Raw genomic sequence first — 26,057 nt, 5'->3', positions numbered from 1 at the left:
TTAATGGCGCATATTGATAGCTGAATATACTTCAACATGTTCTAATAATGGTATATAACAGTCTTAAATGTATTTTCTTAATATTTCTCGTGACCCATATTTTTTTTTAAATGAGGATTAAGCTAATCTAACATCTCGTTTACGCGATGATCACACAAACGATTGAATGATGTTAAGGCCCTACCTCATGCACAGATGATGTATATTGATATTATTCCTTTCAGTGCACCTAATAAACAGTCTTTTATCAGTTAGTAAGGACAGTTTCAAGTAATATTGCAAAAATGTATAAAACAAAACATCCTCTATAGCACCTTTAAGTCTGCTTTTTTAAAACAAAGAAAAGAAGCTATGGTATGAATGCGCAAATAGCAGGAAACTGTTATATCCGTGCAGTGATCATTTTATTCAGCGTTAAACACTCGGATTCATCAATCGGTGTCCATGTAAACATAGCTAATGTTTGGCACATTCAACCGCTCTTTGAACAAATAAACATGAAAAACGGATTCGACAGCATCCCATTTATGCACGCGGAGTAACAAAAGCTTGAAAAGACACGCTATTGTCTTTCAGTGGAGCAACAGTCTGTATCAGCAGCCTAAAATCTGAGCCGTTGGTCCAGGGACTGAAAGCAGCCTGTCATGCACATTCCTCGCTCCTCTGAATCACAGACAGAACTGCAGTCCACACCTTCCCAGAGTAACACCCTCAACTGCGAGCAGTGCTCTGAGGACAATACAAATGACAGGTTAAGACAAAACACCCAGAAGGGTAAGATAGGATGACCTCAATCAATCAAGAACAGAGCATTTCAGTCTAAACACCATAGGGAAACTCCTCAAGTGTGATAAAAAGGTGGTTTACTTCTAGTTTAGAGTGAATCAAAAGCTGCGTGTCATAAGATGAGTGACTCATTTTGCCTTCAGGTAATTCAAAGAAATCTAAGTTACAGGACAAAATTACTAAGTTGAATTACGGATTGCCAAAAATGGATGACTAAAATTATCTGTCTTTTCCTTTTGTTTTTTCTGCTTTGCTTCAAGATTTTGATGGCTTTTTCATTTTCAAATCCTGTTGGAATTTGGGATGGGCACAAGCACTCAAGTGTTTTTCAAAAACACTGATGATGCATTATTAATAATAGGTCACTATTTACTTTGTGAAAATATGTTGTTTGAGTACAGCAATAAATAATCATGAAATGGATTCAGACACGACTAGACCTATAAGAATTATATTACATCTTTTACAAGATGCAATATGTCTTTGGTGTCCCTAGAATGTGTCTCTGAAGTTTCAGCTCAAAATACCCCACAGATCATTTATTATAGCTTATATTTGGGTGTGTCCCTTTAAATGAGCTACTGCTCCCGGCCCCCTTTCAAGAAGACGACAGAGCTTTAACAGCTCATGCTTCGGTTGCTCAACAACAACAAAGCTGGAAAATCTCACACAGCCAAAATGAGGATTGTCAGTAACGGTGTTCAGCCTTAGTCCTTGTCCTAACCAGACGTGATGCAATAAGATTCCAGCGAGGAGCAATTTGACTGTCCACACTGTGGGCAAGCTCTCTCAGCAAGAGCACAGCGGACACAATGAGATGGGCAAGTACTTAGTAAAATTCATAAATATTACACAATTTAAACATTATTTAAAGCACAAACGGAGTGACTGAACCAACCTTTGTCATAGAATACACTTGTTTTTTCACATTGAGTTGACAGTTTGAACGTTCTTGTGCCCATTTATTTATTTTCAAGATCTGAGGAGAATTAGCCAGAGTTGTTTTCATTACAGCTAAGAAGCTGGGAACACAGAATGATATTCAAACTTACATTAGACGCCCATAAACAGTACCTGATATTATAGTTGCCATACTTTGTGTTGCCATTTCAGCCGCGACGTCGGAGAAATAGAAACCGTTTCTGAAATAGAATATTCGCGTGTCGCGGCTGGTTAGGACAAAAACTCTGATTAACATGGAAAAGATACCTTTTATCACTTGTCGCCAATGTTCCCTCTAATTTTTTTTTTTCTCGCGGAGCAAAACTTCTCTCTGTTAAACGCACATTTTGGCCACCTGAGCAAAAACATACTTTATATCAGACCTGTACAATGAACGTAACACACACACACACACACACAAAAAAAAATGGTTTTATCATGCAACTGTACCATTTAACTTTAATGTGCCGTTTCTATTTTATTTGACCCTTGATGTAACTTAGTGATTTATTAAATAATATGTTTGAAATTAAGCAGTTCAGTCACTAAATTAAGCACATTTTAGGTTACTTGAGATTTTTTTCACATTGCTGTATTAACTCTTTACCAAGAAATTCTATTAAAAATTATTTCTGTCCTCCTGCAGGACAGTTCAATTCTTTCTAATAATATAATATGAGCAGTTACAATGATGGTTTGGAACAACCATAATGTGTTTTTGTACAGTCAATTATTAGCAACAGACCAACAAACCATCAAAAAGACATGTTTATTGCTTATGAATTTCCCAGATTTTATATACCAGGAGGTTAAGATTTTTAGTGACAAGGAGCCCTAAACAATTCCCCTGTGAGATAAATTTTTTATAAGGCTTACATTATAATAATAAAATATTCAAGTATTTAAACTGATATACAGTATTATATAAATTTAAATGCTTCAATTTGTTTTAATATATTATATAGTGAAAACAAACTGAAGCATTTAAACTGATAACGTTCACTTTTCTTAAAAATATTTAGCTAACTCTTTTATAGTTATCTAAACATCCCTGAAACCCACACCACCCCACACAAAAATCTATTTAAACTGAGGTAGGGCATATATCACTGATGTATTTTGAGTTTGCACGTTACACCTGTGGTGGGTGTGATTTTAAATGTCTCAGAGTTTTGTTAGCATTCTGTGCCCATCATTCTTTATTTCCGCCACTTTTCATTAAAACATGACATTTTATTTCACATTTCTTTTCGTTTCGCGTTGCCTCTCGTGTTGAGGTATTTAGTCCGCAAACATTACAGTATTCTTACCGCGACTGATTTGGCTCAGGGCCAGCCAGCTCACACGCGCTCAATCGTTCTCTTTCTATGAAACCTGTAAACCGCATTCACCGGTTCCAACTCTATAGCGACAATAACTCTATAGCGGTTGACCAGAGCACTGCAATTATTTCTCATTTAAACTACCACAATCATTTTCATGTTTGTTCTCTGTGCGGCAATTATTTCTTCTGCGCGGCCGCGGCTTCAGAAGTGCGTGGCTGCGCACGTGCGCAACTTAGAGGGAACATTGCTTGTCACGGCATCGCGTCACATCTGGTTTGGACAGGGTGTTACATTGTTCAAACCAGAGTCAGACACTGATGGAGAGACTCAGGAAGAAGTTACAACTTTTAGAATGAAACTGGACGTTTCTGAATGGTTAGTGGATAAATGTATGTAGCTGCTGTGGAGTTGATTCAACTCATCGACTAGCATGTGCCGTCATGTTCATCTTTTTTGCAAATCCAGCGTTGAATTGACCCTTGTTTGTGAAGCAGTCCAGCATAAAATGACAGCATGACAACAACACTCTACCACAACAACTCTTCCTCTTCACTAAAGGGCCCCTTTAAGTGATTTTACTAATTACAGCTTTTCAGCCACACATTTATACCACAGACCGTATAATTCAGTCCATGTCCAGGTGTATTTGGGTCCGAAATCCATTCCACTTCTATAAGAGCTAATCAAACATTGAGAATAAGGTCACAGATTGAGCAAAGCCCACAAACAGGATGTTCCTGAGAGCTCTTTTCAAAAGCACCTGCTTCTCTGTTGACTGTTCTGTCATTTCAGTTTAAGTAGACTAGATTTAACTATAAGTGTTATTACACTCGGGAACTTTAGCCTATCAAACACAAAACCACTCCCAGCTGCTTCACTGATACAGTTTGAGGTTCAAAGTAGTGATACTTTAATACACCTGCCAGACCTATAACCGATAATTTGGCGGATTATCTTCCTTTTGTGATAACAGTTCCAACTGTGCGATTAGCTGAAGTTTGAGAATTTTGAATAAATATTTGGCCTATGACCCCATCTGATCTTGCGGCCTTACAACCATCTCAGAAAAGAGGTACAAAATCTGTCAGTGGTGTGATACCCCTAGAGGGTGCCATATAGTATAGGTACATATCAGTACTTTAATGGTACATACAAGTAACTTTCAAAAAGGTACAGCACCAGTGACAGCTTTTTTTTCTGAGTGTTTGTGTCTAATTTGTCATTTAAGGTTTCAGAAGTGTGCTCACGAACACCTCTACGCACCCCTGATTTTTGCTGATGAGAATGAAGTGTAGAAGAAACTCCTCTAAATGGCTCATTGTGTCTCGAGTTCTCAGAAACACAAGGCATACTTTTGTGTGCAGTACCATGGCCACAGTGTCCCTCCCCCCAGCCTCGTCCTGTGTTTTGTTTGGCGTGTAGATGGACACTCTGCTCACTGACAGCAGTGTGCTAGTGAGAGTTAGACTGGTCTTATCAGTACCTGCCAGTCTCTTCAAGGTCTGAATCAGGATATGATGTAGTTTGGGCTGTTGATTGTGAGGCTCTCTATATGTGGTCTCTGTCTGTAAGGGAAATAACTATGAGGCTTGTTTGCTTTGTGAGAATGAGAGGAATGTGTTGAGGTGTCACTTTTTTTTCTTTTGATATTTGGAAAACTAAAAGTATGAATGTTAACTACAACTTTTTTTTCCAGTAATAAGCTACTTTTTCCAATAGTAGTGGTACTGTGGAAGCCTGCCGCATTTGTGTGAATTTTAGTGCTGTTAGTGGTCAAAAAAAGAGTTCCTGAAAACCATTTGACATTTTAGTCTTTTATATTTATACATAGTTAAATACATATTAATTATATAAATTAATTATTTTTATTTATATTAATAAAATTAAAAAATAATAATAATAAAAAGATGATTCCTTTTATTGTATATATTATTTTTACTTAATCTCCTGTAAGTTTATGTACTTTACAAACGGAGTTAAAATATAAGCAAATTCCAATCCAGGCTGTTACTTAACATGTTTTCCTTGTTCATTCTTTTTGGATCATTGACAGAACTATTATCGGAGTTCATTAGTCATAACCTGTTAGATCTCTGGCCCTGTTGTTCAATCTATCAGGTGCTAATCAGCCAATCACAAGGCAATGTTTATCTTCCTGTGGAACAGCTATTAGGCTCATTTCCTTTAAAGGGGACCTATTATGAAAAATTCACTTTTGCATGGTTTGGACATAAATGTGTGTTGGCAGTGTGTGTACACAACCACCCTATAATGACCCTTTTTTTAATCCCCATAAATCATAAGCAGTGTCTCAGAACAAGCTGTTTCCAGATCCCTGGCAATGTGACGTCACAAAAGCCAAAGCCCCCTTCCACGAATGTTGACAGACACTGCCGTTTTAACACAGAACCAACCTGAGCGAGTTCACAGCCGCCATTGCTGCACTGACGAGAATGTCTCCCATTATCTCCCAAGCGTTATAATGCTCAGCAGCTCATTTGCATTTAAAGGGCACACACTGAAGTGCCCCGTTTTTGTTCAACCCCAAAAAGTGGCAATTTTAACATGATATAAAAAAAATTATTTTGAGCTTAAACTTCACATACACACTCTGGGGACATCAGAGACTTATTTTACATCTTGTAAATGTGGGCATAATAGGTCCCATTTATTACTACAGCCCTCTGTGGTATATTTCATTTTCAACATAGTCTCTCTTTTCATACCAACCCAGACAACATTTTTAAAGTCGGCATGAAACTGAAGTTGCAATATATTCTTGTCTTACTGACACATACGGACAAGTGAAATAAGAAAAAAAATGTAGGACGGGACTTGATTTTTGTCTTTGGGAACTGATTGGATTATAGGAAGTTGGGCGTTGCTAACTAAATGATGGCAGATCTGAATGCCAGTTTGCAGTCAGCTGTGGAGGATATTTAGGGTCCGTTTATGCGACATCATTTTCAACTAAAAGGAACACTTTATATGTGTTTTTGATGTTCATTTACATGAAACTGTTTTTTGGGGCCTGAAAATGCTGAAAAAGTTTTTGAAAATGATACTGTTATCGTCTCCATGTAAACTACAAAAACGCACATTTGTGAAAACGATGACGTCATGCACATGAGTATTACATGTTCAGTCTATAGGAGTGTAGTGTTTCTTAAAGTGACATTGCCAACTACTGGCCTGGCAGCATAATACAGCGTTTTTAGTAGTTTTCACAGATCTGTGTGAACAGGGATTGTTTTGACAATACTGTCGTCTGTACGCAGAAAACACAAAGGAAAACTTCCATTTTTAGTACATTGTTGTTGTGTACCCTTAGTCCCACCCTCCACCAAAACACACATGATGAAGAGAACAGACATCATTTGAAAAGGGGAGGGCAGGTTAACATTTCTGATTAAAGATTACGAGAGCACATTAAGTATAAAAAAAAAAAGAAAAAGAAAAAAGATGATGATCATTGATCAATCCACAATCTGACCTGTGAATGTCGGCAAATTATATTTGAATGGATTGTTACTGCTGCTTCCACTGATGTCTGACATCAGTGTGTATTTTCTAAACTCTAAATGTATTGTTTTATTGGTGCTTATGTGTATTAAAAGGTCTGAATTAAAAAAACATTATGTGGCTGAAAAAACTGCATAGTTTTGATATATGACAAGCATCCGTCTCACAACCAAAGTGCAAAAGCACAGTTTGAATCTGGCAGTTATGTGACGTCACTGAACGTTCGAAATCCCATATGTGGGACCGTACTCTCAGGGGCATAGAAATAAAAATCTCATATGTGGGACTGTACCGCTCAAAACGTTACACGTGTGATTAGTCAACTATAATGGCTTGAGTGAGCGACTACTAGTCAACTAGAAAAATCTTTATTCAGAGTAAGAGTTTGTGTCATCTCCACAAACCTGGAAGACCTCCTGAACGTATATAAGCAGTAGACTTTTTTAGAAAGGAAAATTTAAAATATGAAAATTAAGTAGTATGGAAAATCTATGAATTATGAAAAATGTAATGCCATTATGAGAATAACGTAATCAAGTCATCAATAAAAAAGTAACCATTATTGAGTTTATAAAATGTAATATAATCTAATTACAAGTACTTAATTTTTGAAATCCGATTATGTAATGCAGATTACATGTAATCAGTTACTATCCAGCACTGGTAATCACTCAGTGTTGCAACCACAGAAAGACGTCAATAAATTAGCTTGTGAACAATGTCACTTAATGCTGTATTTACCTCAGGAAAGTTATTCAGTGTTTACAGTTGGTTAGTTACCTATAAGAAACACTGGAGAGGATTTTATTTACTGTTAATTGTATATTTGGATAAATTTGAAGTGTTTATGATAATAATATATCTGAAAATAAATAGCAGTTTAATATAATAGCTCTGTTGTTAATTTTAATCTCTAATATTATAGAAATGTACCAAATAAAAGGTTTCCCTTCAGATTACAGCATTAGTTCAATTATTGGTATCAACAGATACTGTATCATCCTGAATAATCGGCTTTTATTATCAGGGAAAAATTTGTATCGTGCATCTCTAGTGTATGTTCCTGTACATTTCATTAACTGAAATAATGTTAATATACCAAATTACTAAAATCTGTTTCTTACCTTTAGAGAAAACCATCAAAATCATCACAAGCAGCTTTTCCACAAGCTGAAGTAAATACTAACAAATAGAAGGTGCACAGTGTCGTTCTACAAAATACAAAACACCATCATGGGACAAAAATAATGCAATAAACATTAATTTAACAACATAAGATGTAACATAAAAGCCTAATATACATAACTGATACAAAAAAAAAAAGAAAAATGTTATTTCGATGAAAAGACATCAAATGTGATTCTCACAAAGAATTCTGGGAATGTTTTTTCACTGAAAATGATGAGGGGACTTATTTTTCACTTCCAAAATCTGTACATTTCACAGTATTTTAACTATAAAATGTCCAAATAGATCTATTACAGTTGTTCACCGAATAGGATTTTTACTTTTAAAATTAGGATAATTTTTTTTACAGGAGAAAAAGTCATGTATAATCTCATGGCTGTTATATGAACCACAAACAGCACTGAGGTTGATGTCCCCTACTTGCAATCTAATAAGCGCCTTTGACTCCTCTGCGGTGTCCACAGAGACAACAAAACCAGGGGTCAAGGCCGGGGGAGGTCAGCATTTCAACTCTGCACTTCCTCCCTACTGCTGCTATAATCACAACGGAGACGATTAGCAGATGCCTCTTGGATGCCATGTAAGGGCTTGCCTTTAAAACTCTGTTGAGTGGGAAGCTCTTTGCTCTGAGTGTCAACATCTGAGGCCGTGAGCAAACACCAGTAAAAGCTTAAGAACACATTAAAAGAACAAGTTCAGCTTAATTAAAAGGAGCAGTCTGTCATTTCATTTAAAGTCCAGATGGACAGGCAAATATGCCATGGGAAACTTTCTGAATTACATGCTCACCAGCTGTTGACCCCAGCAGTCTCGCATCTGAATCAGCTTTAGGTTTACAGCTTTTTCAAAAAAAGTCCTGACTTTCTGAATTTGGCCGTCTCAATTAAAGACTCATGACAGAGGCAAACAGGTACTGCTCAAAATTCAGTTTTCATTGTGATGGTGCATTTTATGTAGTGTTGATAAACAGTTATGAAGCTTGCCAGAAAATACTACTCATTAAACCGGTTTATGAAGCAACAAGCTTTTGCAATAAAAGTAAATTTTCTGGCAGTCTATTTGGCAGCCAGAGAATGCAAAAAGGCACAATTAAAGAATCAATTGCCCAACATGTACATTTACATCATTATTATGTTGTCTGAACTTGTAATTATGACCTTTCTAAGCAGGATAACGCTAAGGCAAAAATACATTTCTGAAAACTCTTGAAACCAAGGCTGTAACCATGTCTTGATGGGGGGGGGTGTTATTGGGTAATTTTTTTTTATTAAAAGGAATTACAGGAATTTAAGGGAATAATGAAAAAGAAATAAGAATGGTAAAATTTCTAGGTCTATTGTAGTTAAGTAATTAAACTATAAATGTTTATGTCTAATATATCAAACGCAAAACGTTTTTTTGACTCTTCGCATTCAGTTATGAAATAGACGACTCATGTCATATTAATCAAATAACAGAATGTTTTATATTCAAAACATAGAAATTTCATAAAAGAATAGTTTGCGTCACTTGATATTACTCTCAGTCGCTGAATATTTCAATCATAAAACACTTGTCAAATATTAAATGTTTAGCTACTTACTCGCCCATCGCATTGGAATTCGCACTTGTCTTCGGTTAACAGTAAGCCCCGCCTTCTTTGATTTGATTGGCCAGCTCACTTATTCTGACAGTGATGAGCGCTGTTAGACCGCTGAGGAAGACCAGCCTAAAAATGTAACTTTTAAAACTTTTTTTGTCATCCATCAACAAACAGAGTGGTGCATAATGGAGTAAAGCAGAGCAGCATCAATATTATCAAATATTAGGGGGGGACAATTTGGCCATTTCTAATTATTGGGGGAGACTTGTCCCCCTTAATGTCCATAGTGTTTATGGCCCTGCTTGAAACCTGAATGTCATAGAGACTTGCATGTTTGCACTTTTGAATTGGGCAAGTAATCAATATATAATTTATACATTTCACAAAGCATTGTGTAACACTAAACACAAATTTAATAAAAAAGTTCAAAGAAATTACACTTTGAACAACTGCTACAATAATGTTTTGTTAAATAAGTTCACACCTAAAAAGTTATTTACATCAATATAGAGTATTACGTCAATACGCAAGTTCCAAAGGACTTTAAATGCTGGTTCAAATTCAAATTTGGACAATAAATAACCTCACTAACACCAAGACTGTGTCATGGAAAGACTAGCCTAATAAAGCAGACCTTAAATTATGCAAATCATAATGGCTTTACAAAACCAAAAGACATACTCCATGTCACTAGCATAAGCCCTCTGATGTGATATTCCTTATTTCCAATATGAGATAACGCTGGGCTGCTCTCCATGCATTGTTCAGTCCAAAACCACACTGATGTTGACACAGAGTATCTGGGTCCAAAACAAAACCCCAATAGCAAATCAGTGGAACACTAAACTTAAAAATGTGAAGAAAAAATGTTTTGGTCTCAAGAGTAGCAATGACTACAACAACACATTTATTTCTACATGCATTGACTCACCAACCCATTTTTTAACTATAAGAAATGAATGAAAAGGTGAAGGAGGCAGGAGTTTAGTGCCTCAAAGGGGCAATAAAGTCTTAATGTCTTAAGCTAGTGTAGCGAGAACCACTGTACGCTATGCTCTGAAACAGAGGGCTCCACTGTCCCAGCCAGCGGGAGAAACCAGACTGAGCTGGAATGACCCTTAACACAACAAGCAGTGGTTTTTACAAGTCTACTAGTAAAACGTCTGCCTTAGCTCAGATATAATACGCTGCATAATAGATCTGAAGTTCTGCTGAAACAGACAGCCGTCGCCCACTAAATCATCTGTCAGAAAAACCTCAAGCTGAATGGTTTTGTGTGTGTATCACGCACTGGCTTGCTCCAGGAAAAGGAATTTCCTTGGCAAGAAAGATTTACTCCTATTGGCAATTCATCAAATTACAGGCAAAATTAAGTGCTGGCCAGTGTACATTTGTTAAATAGACTTGGAACTATTACAATTACCACTGAAAATTACCATGAAAAAAAGCATCACTGTGGTTTACTCCTGCAATTTGGGATTGCAGCACTGCGAATATCATTTAGTCTCATACAATAAATTGCATGTGATTTTTTTCATTTGTAAGTTTTATACTGTGTATAAAATCATCTGCTATATGAATAAAAGAAGAAAATGACACATTATATTAAAGATTTTTCAATGACTTCAACTATGAAGTGCAAACAGCAAAGCCAAGACAGCAAACAAGTTATATAACATACAAACAAAGGAATATGAACACAATGCTGATAGATAATAAAGACGTATGTGATGTTCCACATCATGTCAAAAAAATCAACACTAATTTCCTGTTTTAAACTTTGTTTAGGCTTATTTCGATATTGATTATTAATCTATATGAAAAGACATCTTGCTTTTTTTTTTCTAAATGTACGTCTTTCCCCAATGAAGATTAGCTTTATCATCAACTTTATATAGGAAATGATGTAGCACATTTATAAAACAATGCCAGGGCTTTGGGGAGGCAGTTTGCTAAGGTGTTTTGGAGGCAGTTTTAGTGTAAAAAAAACCTGTATAAAATAATTGTTGGTTTAACATAAAAAAGTAAGTTACCTGGTTGCCTTAAAATCTTGAGTTTATCGAAATTAAAAATTTGAGTTAATACAATGAAGGCGATTGGTTTAATCAACAGGAACTCAAAATATTATGTTATCTGAACTACATTTATTATATAAGTAAATTTGACAAAAGAAAAAAATGTTATGACAACAAATCATGAAAATATTTTTTTATAGTGTTTGGGGAAAAAAAAAAACTAAAGTCTGAGAAAAGTATTATCTCAATTCTCCTCAACAAGCTGCATGATTTGAGGCATCATTCATGCCTGTAGTATAAACAGTTTAATAGTTATGATTTTTGCAACAGAAAGAACCACTAATTACGCACCCAAGAATCAAGCTAAGAATGCAGGGTTCAATCATTGTTCAGTGATAAAACACACTTGATTAAACAGCAAAGAAATTCACTGGCATGCTTATTTCAATTCATGAGCTACAACCCAAACATTCAGTGCAGGAACTCTGGCACCAACTGTGAGAGAGGCACATTCATAGAGCTTTAACATAACACCTGAATAACCATCAGTTCATAAAGGAAGCATTCATACCAAGCAGAGCTTTATTGAAAAGAGAAATTGACCTTACCTCTGCATACTTGACCCCTGGGTAGATAAGAAGGGCCCTGGAAACCTGCAGCTGGATTGCCTGAAGCGCTCTGCTGTATCCTCTCGCCTCATGCGTGCGCCTCTCGCCGAGGTGGCATGTTTTCCCACAAACAGACTCCCAGACTCTGTCGGAGATGCAGCCGGTGGGTAGAGTCCTTACTATAGCTCTGGTGCCTGTGCACACAGTCTTTTTAATTTTCTGGTTGTTCTTGAGATACCTCCTGACCAGGACAGTAGAGCGCTCTTTCTTGTTTCGCACAAACTCGCTGTCGGACACGGTGCCCTCACTGTCACTACAGTCCTGACTTGCAGACAACCTGAAGGGTGTGGACCTCTTAAGGCACCTGTCCTGAGAGCACAAGGGCTTGGTTTTCCGGTTAAGCCTTTCCAGACTAGAAAATCCATTTTTATGACACACGGCACATACAAAGTCTATTCTGTCACGCATTTTGTTATTCGCAGCAGTGCCGCAGCCATTGGCGCATTGAGGGCCTTGTGGCGAAGATACTGGCACGCTGCTTCGCCTCAAATCCAGCCCACAGAACGGCAGGCTCTCCGTGTTTTGGCCGATGACTAATTCAATTTGGCACAGTTTACCATCTGAGCCACTCAATGCTGGCTGTCCTCCAGCAAGGCAAGGAACATCAGAAGAAACCTCTTCTGCTTTCCTCTGCTGGGGCACTGTTCCCCAGCTTCTAGGAGGAAAGCTATTCTCCGGGCAGCCTGCTTCGCTTTCCACTGGATCGCAAAACCCACACATCTGGCAAACGTACAACCCTTCTTCCCCGTGCCTTGCGGCCCCACAGCTGCAGTATTTGGACCTGTAGGTATTGTCCAGGCAATCCAAACTCTTAGACCTAGTATCCAAAGACTTTCGTATTCTGCACTCTGCGCCCAGTGAGTCCCCCTCAAAAGGGTCAAACGGATAATGGACAGGTGTCTGAGGGGATTCGCTCTCAGGCAAGCTGTAGTTCCCGGTTATGAGAGCATCTCCATTACTTGCTGAAGTCTCCTTACCAAGACTCTTCACTCCCAGCACAGCGGAAGCCCCCTCGGAGGCCATGGAGCTCATGAGGCCAATATGCGCCTGTCTTTCCACACGAACCCTCATATCATTAGGCACCTGATGACAGATTCTCCTTGCTCAATTAACACGAGCACAAGCTTCTGGCAAACTAGCCCTAGAGATGATGGTCTTGAGATTAGAGAGAGTATCTCTGTGGGTCTGCCTGAAGTGGAAGCTTTAGAATGACTACAGAAGTAAGCGATGGCTGCGTCTTCTCAATTTATTCGCCCCTCCCGACTTTAACCTCTTCTCCCAAGACCTTGAGGCTCAGAACACTAGATGAGAGGGGAACAAGAAAAACAAATTTCAATAAACAACTTCTCTTGCCACATAGCATTTTTAATAACGTGCAAATGTTCCCTGAATGAATGAAGAAAATATGACAATGCAAGTGGAAACATAAACATACAGTAACTCAACACACTGGTTTTACTTGGCTTGGGCAAGGCAAAAAAAAGTTTCTCAATCCTTATTAAAGCCAAGCTGTTTTATGTCTTGCTAGGTGCTATCTGGGAAAGTTGTTAAAAGTGCACTTCACCACAACCGAAACGTTGTTTAAAACACTTAAGAAATATTACAAGGACAGGATGCACATTCTGACAGCATGAAATGAAAATTCACATCCACTCAAAAATATCTCCCTCTCAGGAAATCACATAGCTGTCCAAAATCTCACTACAGTCAGCAGCCCCCCAACCCAATAAAAACGCACGGGTCTCTGGAATGTAAAGCTTCGCTTGGAGGAGGTAGACCGAATGCGATTAAAGGGGGGCATTCACTGCATTGATTTCAGGGGAATACGGTCAGTCAGAGTCTTCAAACATGGCTCAGCTCTCACACCCACACAGTTGACAATAAATCACTGTGCTAACACAGTGAGGAGTATTTCATAACTCAGCACTCTAGTGCTTGTAATCAGACATGGACTTGGTGAAAGAGGGTGTAAAAGACACTGGAATACTGCTTTTAGTACACAGGGACAATTTACTTCTCAGGCTGAATAAAACAATCAGTGATGACTGTCTACAAACAGTACATTTTTATATTTTCTGAAGAAAAAGTGTGAGTGGTGCAAAACTGAGCAATGTGTTACCATACATTTGCAAGGACATTGCTAAGCAAGTTAGGGATGTTGTTGGTGGATCCATGCAGTTGCTACAGTGTTTTAATCAGTTGTAAGGTAAGGTGTTCTGGGTGGTTGCTAGGGTGTTGCTAGAGTGTTCTTGCTCTCGTCCCTCCTTTGATGTAAGTTTATGGGATTTCTGTGATTTTATCATCAGCTGGGGGGAAAATCATGAGCTAAATCACTTAGAAAAGTAACAGCACACTCTCATAAACAAGATGCATGATTTATGGTATCATTAATGTCCATAGATTTACACACCTGACCTAACAAAAATGCTGCCATTACATGTTCATGAGACAAACAATAACAAATAGTGTTTACCATCAGAGACATCAAATCTGGCATGACACATTCACTTTTAAATCTGAAAGCAAATGTGACTTCAGAACTTTTTTAAATTTTATCAGTGAATAAATGTCATAAACCACATAAAACTATTTTATGACCTCAGAAGTCTTTGAATAAGGTAAATAAGACCATACCTGTGTTTTGTTTGTTTTTTGTTTGTTTTTTAACAGTAACTAAAGTATCAGAAGCAACTAAACAAATTATGTCCTAATCTGCTCCCAAAAGCACATAACAAATGCATTCCTTCTGTAGTATGAGATCACCAGACAGATAATCCAGACACACCCTCGTTCTTATGATGAACTGTCTTGTGACTGAGGTGATCTGATCATTAAGTGATGAGAAAATATTGTTTCTTTCATTTCACTTTCATTCTGGCTGGTTGTTAGGCTGATGTTTAGCAGCTGCTGGCTGTTCTGGGTGGTTGCATACTGGTTAAAATGTCCATTCCCATGTCTCTATGAACTGCTGGTCTGTAAAAACAGGTCTGATCATCAATGTGGGGGGCCATTTACACAACACCTTTTTCAACTAAAAACAGAAAACTTTTTATGCGTTTTGGCCGTTCATTTATACGTCAACAGAGTTTTAGAGGCCTGAAAAGGCAAAGTGATATTGCCAACTACTGGCCTGGCAGCAGAATACAGCTTTTTGCAGTCGTTTTTGTGGATCCATGTGAACGGAGATAATTTTGACAATGTTGTTGTCTTTGTGCGAAAAAATGAAAGGAAAAAGGAAAAACTTTTTAGTACGTCACTCTTGTGTAAACGTATCCGCAGTCTGAGAATGTACTTGCACCTCAAAATGCTTTTATGACATTAATGTAAACAGCCCACTGCAAACACCCTTGTAATTTGCTTCAAACTTTTCAAACTTTATGAATAATTATTTTATAGAAGGTTCAAGTGGTGTGTGTATCGAGTTCAAGTACTGCTGTTTCTAAAGCACGCAGTGCCATCTGCTGTTACAAACTAAGCTCAGAATCAATGAGAGAGAGAATCGCGATGTATTCGGAAAATCGCAGAATCGATCCAGAATCATTTCTCAATTCAAGATGCAACAATTTATTGTCCCAACTCTAAGCAACAGTAATAGTGTTGCTTGTCTTAGCAAACACCACTAATTAAACTTCTAAAAGTTGTGGAAGCCCAGAAGTATTGCTAGCCTTTATTTGTATATTATTATATTATGAGATATTGTATCCAATCCATCAAGGTCATTTCCTTCTATCCTTACTGATCTCATGATCATGTACAGCCAACGTATCAGCCTGCCTGCAGTAGGTGTTACAGGCATTTGTGCCCTAAAAACCTGAACTTGTTAAAGACACCTCTCACTTATCTAAACTATGAGCTGTAGCAGAAAAGAGGCGGTCGTGCCTCCAGAACGGTGGGTGGGTATGAGTGTCTGCTGAGGCATGAGGCCATTGTAACGCTTGGAAATTACGGGAATTCCCACCTCCCCAAATCCACCTCCACACCCCTCCTTCTCCCCTTCTTTTCTGAAGCCAGCAAAAACTAATTATCTGTGCTAGCTTTATTCTGTTCCTGTGCAACAGACGGCTACTGGAGCAAAGCCTCATTCAGACGTGGAACAGTTCATCTTAATATAACCGAGTTTATGTATGTGTAAACAATGGCATCAAGGACACATACATGTTGGTTCAACCGAGATTACGACATTATAGGCTAACAGCCCATCATAAATGGAACTAGGTCAACTGTTGTTGATCTCTGACCAGTGTTATTAGAGTTAAGGCTGGAATACACTAAACTACTTTTTGAACAGATTTTAAACACTATAGGCATCATACTGTATACTTGCCCACTTTCTAAATGGTTACAGAGAAAAACTGGCCATCATACACTAAACGACTGAGGATCACACACTACCAACATTCACATCGTTCTGAAAACAACAAACCCACACAGAAACACGCGCCTCATTGCTAGGAGATTTGAGTCTGCGTTCTGACGTAGAACATGGAAGCACTGCACTCAATTCAATTAAATTAAATTCAAAATTGCTTTATTGGCATGACTGTAAATCATACAATACTGCCAAAGCATACATAAAACAATAATAAAAAACATCTGTTTTTTAAAACATCTCTATACAACGTAAACGGAGTAGGAGAATGACAGGGAAGGGAATTGTTGAATAAAGTAGTTATTTTTGTTTTGTTTTTGTGCACAAAAAAGTATTCACTTCATAACACTAAGGTTGAACCACTGTACATGGACTATTTTAACGATGTCTTTACTACCTTTCTGGGCCTTGAAAGTGGTAATTACATTGCCGTCTATGGAGGGGTCAGAGAGCTCTCGGATTTCATCAAAAATATCTTAATTTTTTTTCCGAAGATGAACGAAGGTCTACCGGGTTTGGAATGACATGAGGATGAGTAATTAATGACAGAAATTTCATTTTTGGGTGAACTAACCCTTTAATAAAAACAAAAAAAATCAGAGTCTGTTCCCCTCATACATTACATGATTTTCATGAAAAAAAAATAAATAAATAAAATAAAAAATTCAACTCTGACTACCCAACAACTGCAGACTGGATCTGACTTTTGGCAACTAGTGTCTCAACCAGACTGCAAATGACATTCACAGCAAAAACCAGAGCAAAAGTTGTGTAGTGTATTCCAGACTTTAACTAAAACTATTTAAGGTGCCCTAGTATCAGAATTTGAATTTTCCTCGGCATAGTTGAATAACAAGAGTTCAGTACATGGAAAAGTATTACAGTGAGTCTCAAACACCATTGTTTCCTCCTTCTTATGTGAATTTCATTTGTTTAAAAGACTTCCGGAAAACACTCGGATCTCAACATAACACCGACTGTTACATAACAGTCGGGATCATTAATATGTATGACCCCAATATTTGCATAATGCCAGCCCATTCGATGCATTAGACAAGGAAAGGCAGTATTAACGGCTGGATCTGTGCACAGACAAGGTAAGCCAGTGAGAACAACAGCGAAAAATGGCAGATGGAGCAATAATAACTGACATGATCCATGATATCATGATATTTTTTAGTGATATTTGTAAATGGTCTTTCTAAATGTTTCATTAGCATGTTGCTAATGTACTGTTAAATGTGGTCAAAGTTACCATTGTTTCTTACGGTATTCACGGAGACAAGAGAGTCGTTGCTATTTTCATTTTTAAACACTTGCAGTCTGTATAATTCATAAACACAACTTCATTCTTTATAAATCTCTCCAACAGTGTGTAATGTTAGCTTTAGCCCATTAGCCACAGAGCATAGCCTCAAACTAACACAGAATCAAACATAACCATCTAAATAAATACTTTACTCACATAATTCGAAGCATGCATGCAGCATGCATGACGAACATCTTGTAAAGATCCATTTGGGGGTTATATTAGCTGTGTGAACTGTGTTTATGCGATGTATATATAGTCGAGAGCTCGTGTGGCAGAGGAAGCGCATCTCTTAAAGGGGCCGTGCTGAAAAAATCAGTGCATAGTTAATGATGCCCCAAAATAGGCAGTTAAAAAAATTAATTAAAAAAAATCTATGGGGTATTTTGAGCTGAAACTTCACAGACACATTCAGGGGACACCTTAGAGTTATATTACATCTTGTAAAAAAAACAATCTAGGGCACCTTTAACATTTAAAAATTGTTTTAATTAATTAAAATATAAGAAAATATAATTATTAGATAAACAACTTAAACTGTCTTGGCAACTAACTGCAATAAAAAAGTTGTTGTTAATGTACTAAAAATACTAAAACAAACAAATTGCAAAATGAAAACTACAACAACTTAGTCTCTGTCTGGGGGCCTAATTATATTTATTTATCTATATTATACAGTTTTATTAAAAAAAAAATCTCTCAGCTTTATTTTATTATCATCTTTAAAGCTGCAGTCTGTAAGTTTTGTCTCTTTGTTGCCATCTCTGTTTGAAACCTGCAATTGCAGTTATTTGCAGAATTATCTTTATGTGGGTTGTGCAGTCATTGTTCAGATATCATCTGAACAAGTAACATGTCTGCCACTTTTGTTCTGACCAACTAAGAATGTTAAAATACCAATAAGCAATTACAATACAATGGTGATTGACGACCGCTAAGCTCATATCACATCAAACTGTGCAAATAATAGTTATACTTTGTTCTGAAATTGTTAATGTTAACAATATCAGCATTGCGTGAATATGTGTACATTAGCGTTAGGGCTGTGACGGTTGGCATGATAACCGTGCCATGGAGTGTCACTGGCGGTAGTGTGACATTATATATTATCTCAGAGGTCGCATTAACCGGAATTTTTTTTTTTTTGCAGTGACGGAAAAAATCTGAAGCCCGTCCATCATTTTGACAGATTACTGAAGCTGATGTAGCTTGTTTATGTAATTCCCACCCCTGTCCAGTTGGTGGTAAGTGCGCTCCAGTGTATCTGCAGAGCGCAAGTTCAGTCAAAGCCACTGGAAGGTAAGCCTGCAACCTTTAGCCAAAAAAGCGTAATGACTAATGCTTACGCTCCGGCTGTGGCGGTACAGGCGGTACGCAGGGAAGGAGACCAGAGGCCATTACATGATAGGCACGAAAGGCACAAGTTAGCCATTATGGTTTCTCCAATGGTAAGAGATACAGACCCTCGCATCTCCCTATAATATACAATCTCTGGTTCAGTCTCCAGAATAAAATGATGCGTTTGATTACGCACAGGCGAGCACCCAGTTTAAGTCAGTTTTATAATAATAAAGTTATAATGTAATCACAAGCAACCGTAAGAGCTTTTGTGATGTTTGGGTTGACGGAGACGCGACATGCGAAAGGTGCGTTTGCAAAATATGCTGTATTTTTGTAATCCACTAGGTGCCGCTAGTATCACACAAACAACATACTTCACCTTTAAACGTATCAGTTTAGGACACAGATCTAATTCAGACATGACAAATAAAAAACACCATGCCGTCAATTTAAAGGTATGCCAGAAGTACTTTTTTAAATTAATAATTAAAAATAAGTATAACAATTAGTATTAGCAGCATATTATAAATAAAAAATAAAATGTAATTAGAATAAATATAAGTAGGCTATACTAAATAAAAATTTCAGTATTCTTTAAAAAATAAGTCAAAATTATGCAAACTGATGACTAACAATAACAAATGCACAGACTATTGATTGACATCCTCTGATAGGCCTAGTTACAGTAGGACTGTCTTAAAAGTCCTTATGGAGAAAATGAAATACTGTGAAAATATTTTTAAATTATTTGGTTAAGTCTAGGTAGTTTTGTATCAAATACAATGATATATTCGGTGATCGAGATCTGGCAGCAGCTCATTTTTCCTCTTGGGCGAGCGATCTGCTCACAGCTTATCCTGCCTTAGAATCCTCCCTAAGCCAGCAAACCAATGAGAACACGGGACAATGATGACGCTCCATAACAAAAGTGCGAAGGTGCAAAAGCTGCTGTAGGATCAGCTTACCCGGAAGTCTCTGTAACTGGCAGATTTAAAGAAAATTACAATCGTTTGGCAAATAAATAAATTACATTCAGTTACATACGCATTACCAATCATGAAGGCTTTATGGTACACCTCAAACAAGGGATTTAATAGTAATTTATGATGTTAATATTAATTGCCAAGTCCACAAATGGCTTGGGTATGCAGAGCATTCGCAGCTTATATGGACCGCATGCCACTGATTTTATATTATATTAATAATATATATATATAAACAACCACCACCACCGCAACACCAGCGGTTGTTGGTGATTTCCCACTGCGGTAGTAAAAAATTGCCACTGTCACAGCCCTAATTAGCGTCCAAAGTCTTTTGCTTTTGACTACGGGTGAATCTCCAGTTGTCACTTAGGCCATCCTTAAAAATATTTTGGTTGGCAGTAACAGTTTAAAAAAAAAAAAAAAAAAAAAGGGTCGGTAGGTCGGTCTATATATTTTTTTTCAAGTTTCAATGTAAAAAAAAAACAAAGTACAATTTTGGTGATGGTGATTACGTAGGTATGAATTTTTTTTTTTTTTTTTTTTTTATATACAAGCTTACCGTTGTGAATCGGGCTAAGGTAAGGACATAGTTTTGAACACTGGCTGGTTATGTACTAGCTCAAAAATTGATTTTGGATCATTTTTAATCAAAAAAAAGTTACGGACTGCAGCTTTAAAGGGTTAGTTCACTCAAAAATGAAAATTCTGTCATTTATTACTCACCCTCATGGCGTTCCACACCCGTAAGACCTTCGTTAATGTTCAGAACACAAATTAAGATATTCTTGTTGAAATCTGATGGCTCCGTGAGGCCTGCATAGCCAGCAATGACATTTCCTCTCTCAAGATCCATTAATGTACTAAAAACATATTTAAATCGGTTCATGTGAGTACAGTGGTTCAATATTAATATTATAAAGCAACAAGAATATTTTTGGTGCACACCAAAAAAAAAAACTAAATAACGACTTATTAAGTGTTGGCCGATTTCAAAACACTGCTTCAGGAAGCATGGGAGCATAATGAATCAGCTTGTCGAATCAGCTGTTTGGAGCACCAAAGTCACGTGATTTCAGCAGTTTGGCGGTTTGACACGCGATCTGAATCATGATTTGACACGATTCATTATGCTCCGAAGCTTCCTGAAGCAGTGTTCTGAAATCCGCCATCACTATATAAGTCGTTATTTTGTTTTGTTTTCATAATATTAATATTGAACCACTGTACTCACATGAACGGATTTAAATATGTTTTTAGTACATTAATGGATCTTGAAAGAGGAAATGTCCCTATGAAGGCCTCACTGAGTCATCGGATTTCAACAAAAATATCTTAATTTGTGTTCCGAAGATTAACGAAGGTCTTACGGGTGTGGAACGACATGAGGGTGAGTAATAAATGACTGAATTTTCTTTTTTGGATGAACTAACCCTTTAAGCTGACAATTTGTAAAAATCATAATGAAATTACTATATCACTTTGGGTATGTCATGTCCAAATATTACATAGGCTGCTTGGAAGAGACAGTCGTTGACACTAAATCTGTGTTTGCTTTCACAAATGTACAGTTTGACAATCTTTGATCATTTGTGGGTGTGTCATATCTTCTGGCACTGGCATTCTTGTTTTGCTACATGAAACTCAGGTGTGTCATCACAGATATCATTTCACAACACAAAAAGTATACATGACATCAGTAATTCAGTTTATGTAAAAATGTTCAAATTCTGAGTATTGTGTAATGTACTGAGAATTGTGTCATAACTGATCAAAGGTCTATGATTACAGGCTTGTTTAATGCAAAGCAAAAGATTCCATCTGATCACAGGACAGTAACCAAGTACTATTTGCCTCCAGGTCTTTCTCAACTGAGTTCTCATAAAAGAAAAGTGGCAAGTAAACTAAAGCAGACAAGTTTTCCATCTATTCACATTTTCCAGGCTGGTAAATGAAAATGGATTGTGTGAGTTTGAGTATAAAGAGCCCAAACCCCAGGATCACTGGTGCAAGATCAGATTACAGAGCTGGTCAACTCAGTCACAGTACAGACTTTACTAGTGCAACATAAGATTTCCATTAGAGAATGATTTCACCAAACTAGACTTGGGGGAGCCTGTAGAGGCAGAAAAGGGGGACACAAACAGGTCTCACTGTGCTTTTGGGTAAAGGTGCCTTTTACTAAACTTTACTAACAACTTATCATCATGGTCACAGACGATTTAAAAACATCATGTCTTTATAGAAGCATCCTCTCTGTCACAGTCAAACATTTGACACCTGCCTGAACTCATTGGGAAGCACATTTCACTAAAAAAAAAAAAAAAAGTAATAAATTACCATAGTAATACCATGTCCAAAACATGGTATTACCGTGGTATCATAAGTTTTTGCCATGCTAGCACTCTGGAATTCTTTAAAGTACCGTGTAAAATTATACCAAAGTATTTAAATACGAAATAAAACAACTGAGGTGAATGAAAACACGTCGCAAGTCGCAAGGCAAACTGTCTTTCTTTCATTTCCAACTGTATTAATCCGACAACACAATCTATCAACTAACATCAAACGTTATTTGACGCCCAACTGCAGCGTATTCACTAAATGATAACATAAACTCAGGATTTAACACAACAAACATAACATAAACACGTGCCAACGACAGGAGAAATAACTTACCGCTGCAGAAAGTCACACCAGAAAACCGTCTCTCACGCGAGAGAGGATGAAACTTCATCGTGGTTTCAGAAAATGACTGTTAAATTTGCAAAGCCTCGCAGCAGCAGCAACCGTATTAACAACTGTGTTGGGTTTAAGCTAGTGGAGGCGGGAAACTCATTCAGTCAGCAGCAGCAGCAGAGTCGCTCGCGAGCACAATAGCTGATCTACTGAGGTGTCACTGCATAGGAATGTCTGAGGACTTTAACTCACGGTACCGCTCAAGAGACTGACACACTTCTTTACTGTCAACAGCCACACGCATGCACGTCTTCATAAATAGCCTGCTTAATATTCACTTTAAGAAGTTACGGGACCTGATACCATACTGTTTCTTTTTACGCCACGTACCATGAAATGCCTTGTAAGGTACATGATATGGTAGTCGTGTGTCTAAAATATAAGTATTAAAAATGCACAGCAGCAGTTCCGTCCTCGAATTCGATTGGCTGAGTGGTTTTACGAAAGTTCTGATTTGTAGTGGTTGGCAGTGTTGGGGAAAGTTACTTTTAAAAGTAATGCATTACAATATTGAGTTACTCCCTAAAAAAAAAGTAACTAATTGCATTAGTTACTTTTTATGGAAAGTAATTAGTTACGTTACTTTTGCGTCACTTTTTCGCATCTGGGATGGGCTGTTTGCTTTTATAACAACAAAAAAGGCCTTAAAGGTGCCCTAGAATTACAAATTGAATATATTTTGGCATAGTTAAATAACAAGAGTTCAGTGCATAGAAATGACATACAGTGAGTCCCAAACTCCATTGTTTCCTCCTTATATATAAGTCTCATTTGTTTAAAAGACCTCCAAAGAACAGGCAAATCTCAACATAACACTGACTGTTACGTAACAGTCGGGGTGTACGCCCCCAATATTCGCATATGCCAGCCCATGTTCAAAGCATTAGACAAGGGCAGGATCTGTGCAAAGCTGAATCATCAGACTAAGTAAGCAAACAAGAACAGGGAAAAATGGCAGATGGAGCAATAATAACTGAAATGATCAATGATAACATGATATTTTTAATGATATTTGTAAACTTGTCTTTCTAAATGTTTCGTTAGCATGTTGCTAATGTACTGTTAAATGTGGTTAAAGTTACCATTGTTTCTTACTGTATTCACGGAGACAAGAGCCATCGTTGTTTTCATTATTAAACTCTTGCAGTCTGTATAATTCATAAACACAACTTCATTCTTTATAAATCTCTCCAACAGTGTAGCATTAGCCGTTAGCCACGGATCACAGCCTCAAATTCATTCAGAATCAAATGTAAACATCCAAATAAATACAATACTCACATGATCCGACGCATGCATGCAGTATGCATGACGAACACTTTGTAAAGATCCATTTTGAAGGTTATATTAGCTGTGTGAACTTTGTTTATGCACTGTTTAAGGCAAGCGTGAGCTCCGTGGGCGGAGAGCGCGAGCATTTAAAGGGGCCGCAACATGAATCGGTGCATTTCTAATTATGCCCCAAAATAGGCAGTTAAAAATATTGATTAAAAAAAATCTATGGGGTATTTTGAGCTGAAACTTAACAGACACATTCAGGGGACACCTTAGACTTATATTACATCTTGTAAAAAAACGTTCGATGGCACCTTTAAGGCAGGAACACACCAAGACGAAGGTCGGCCGTCGGGCAGTTTTTGTTCATCGGCCGACTAAGTTTTCTCAATGTGTTCCACACCGTCGGCTGAAGTTGGAATCGGCATCGGAGCTCTTCGGTCAGCCGGGGCTATCTGATCATTCTGATTGGCAGTTCAGCTACTGCCACCTGCTGGTACGGAAGGGAATTTCATCTTGCGCAGGCGCAGAACGGACGTGCTATTTGGCCGTCGGCTTTCAAACGTCGGTTTGGTGTGTCAGGGCAACTTTAGACACAGACGCTGCCGACGTGAGCCAACCCTGCAGTCTGCTTTCACCGCCAGTGGTTCATCGGTGTCGGCTTGGTGTGTTTCTGCCTTTAGGCTGAAAGAAATAAAAGTTCACAACTGTACAGTAGAGGGCGCAGCTCAAACAAACCTTTCAGCTGCCATTCTGGAATACAGAATAGGATGCAGGTGAAGAAGTAAATGAGTAAATGTATGCTCACATTTAGTCTAGAACTAGTCTATAACCATCATATTTATACAGCACACACAACACATCTGCAGTTACTCCTGATTTCTCTCAGTATGGGGATAGGAGAGCTGCAGTAACTCAGATATTTTGTTGTAAATTTAAAAGTAATGCATTACTTTACTAGTTACTAAAGTAATCTGATTACGTAACTTGCGTTACTTGTAATGTGTTAGCTCTAACACTGGTGGTGGGTACTGTCAGTGATCCTTCATCCTTTCTGCAGGTTACAATGTTACGCCAGTAGGTGGCGAAATGGACTGTATTTATGAGTGAGTCATTGAATCATTCACTCTTTGGATTCATTCAAAACACTGATTTGTTCAGTAAAGCTGCTATTTTGATCGGTGAAGGCTACTAGACTTTGGTGACTGTTTTCATTGGTGGAGCAAAACCAGACAACATACTATACATAATATGGTAGTTATGTGTATTAGATGTCACATAAAATATGAATATTTACACAGCACTTAGTTTTGAGCGCTTTTTCAAAAGTTCTTTTATAAAGTGGTAGTGATTTATTAGTGATCATTTCTACAGGTTGCAACGTTACGAAAGGTGGCGACAATGGCCTGTATTATGAGTGAGTCATTGAATCATTCCATCAAGTTGTTCATAACACTGATTCATTCAATAACACCACTATTGCTCAGAGACACGCAACGGTTTTTTATTAATTCCATTGATTTTTATGAATTCCATTGTTTTTGAACATACAAATCTTTAAAGCACCGTGGATATCATTAATGAAGTACACTAATAGGAATGCTGCATGGACATTATCTCGTTTTGGCTACATCTGAAGGTTACTTTCTTTGGCTCAATTGATAACATTGTTTGATTTCCTGTTGTGCCAAACTAGATTAATTGTACAATTGCTTTATTGGAAGACGATGCGAGATGATTTTTAAAATTATATAGTTTATTCTTTTTCTTGATGTTTGCAATGCTTTTGTGTATGCATGCAGTGGTGACCCACACCCTTAAACAGTCCAGACAGAGGGGGTTGTATCCAGTCCCTCCCACCACTTACTACTCTTTAAAAAATAACCTCAGGGAATATAAAATGAGCTATTAGGCAGAGGCTCATACAGACATATGCCAATGCATATTCATTTTATTTTAACCATGTGTTTGTTTTTGGCAGAATAGCAATGATTTTCCAATTCTCAGTCCACA

The 26,057-nt window shown here is 37.5% G+C and overlaps 1 protein-coding gene across 7 annotated transcripts in view; it reads right to left on the bottom strand.

The window, feature by feature from the left end:
* Positions 1 to 22,955, bottom strand: part of plce1 (phospholipase C, epsilon 1) — a 96,881-nt gene extending 73,926 nt beyond the window's left edge. For 6 of the 7 annotated variants that reach the window (XM_067370111.1, XM_067370114.1, XM_067370117.1 and 3 more), the window contains exons 1-2: positions 22,710 to 22,955; positions 11,969 to 13,329 (exon numbers count right to left, since the gene is read on the bottom strand). In XM_067370111.1, the coding sequence (XP_067226212.1) occupies positions 11,969 to 13,099 (1,131 nt within the window). In that variant the 5' untranslated portion in view covers positions 13,100 to 13,329; positions 22,710 to 22,955. Of the gene's footprint in view, positions 1 to 11,968; positions 13,330 to 17,862; positions 17,991 to 22,709 lie in introns of those variants that run through there. The other variant, XM_067370112.1, reaches the window with a different exon arrangement.
* Between the last annotated feature and the right edge of the window lie 3,102 nt (positions 22,956 to 26,057).

The sequence above is a fragment of the Chanodichthys erythropterus genome, chromosome 19, assembly GCF_024489055.1.
Source record: "Chanodichthys erythropterus isolate Z2021 chromosome 19, ASM2448905v1, whole genome shotgun sequence".
Lineage (NCBI taxonomy): Eukaryota > Metazoa > Chordata > Actinopteri > Cypriniformes > Xenocyprididae > Chanodichthys > Chanodichthys erythropterus.
Note: the sequence above shows the minus strand (reverse complement) of the source record. Positions and strands in the feature narration are given on the sequence as shown.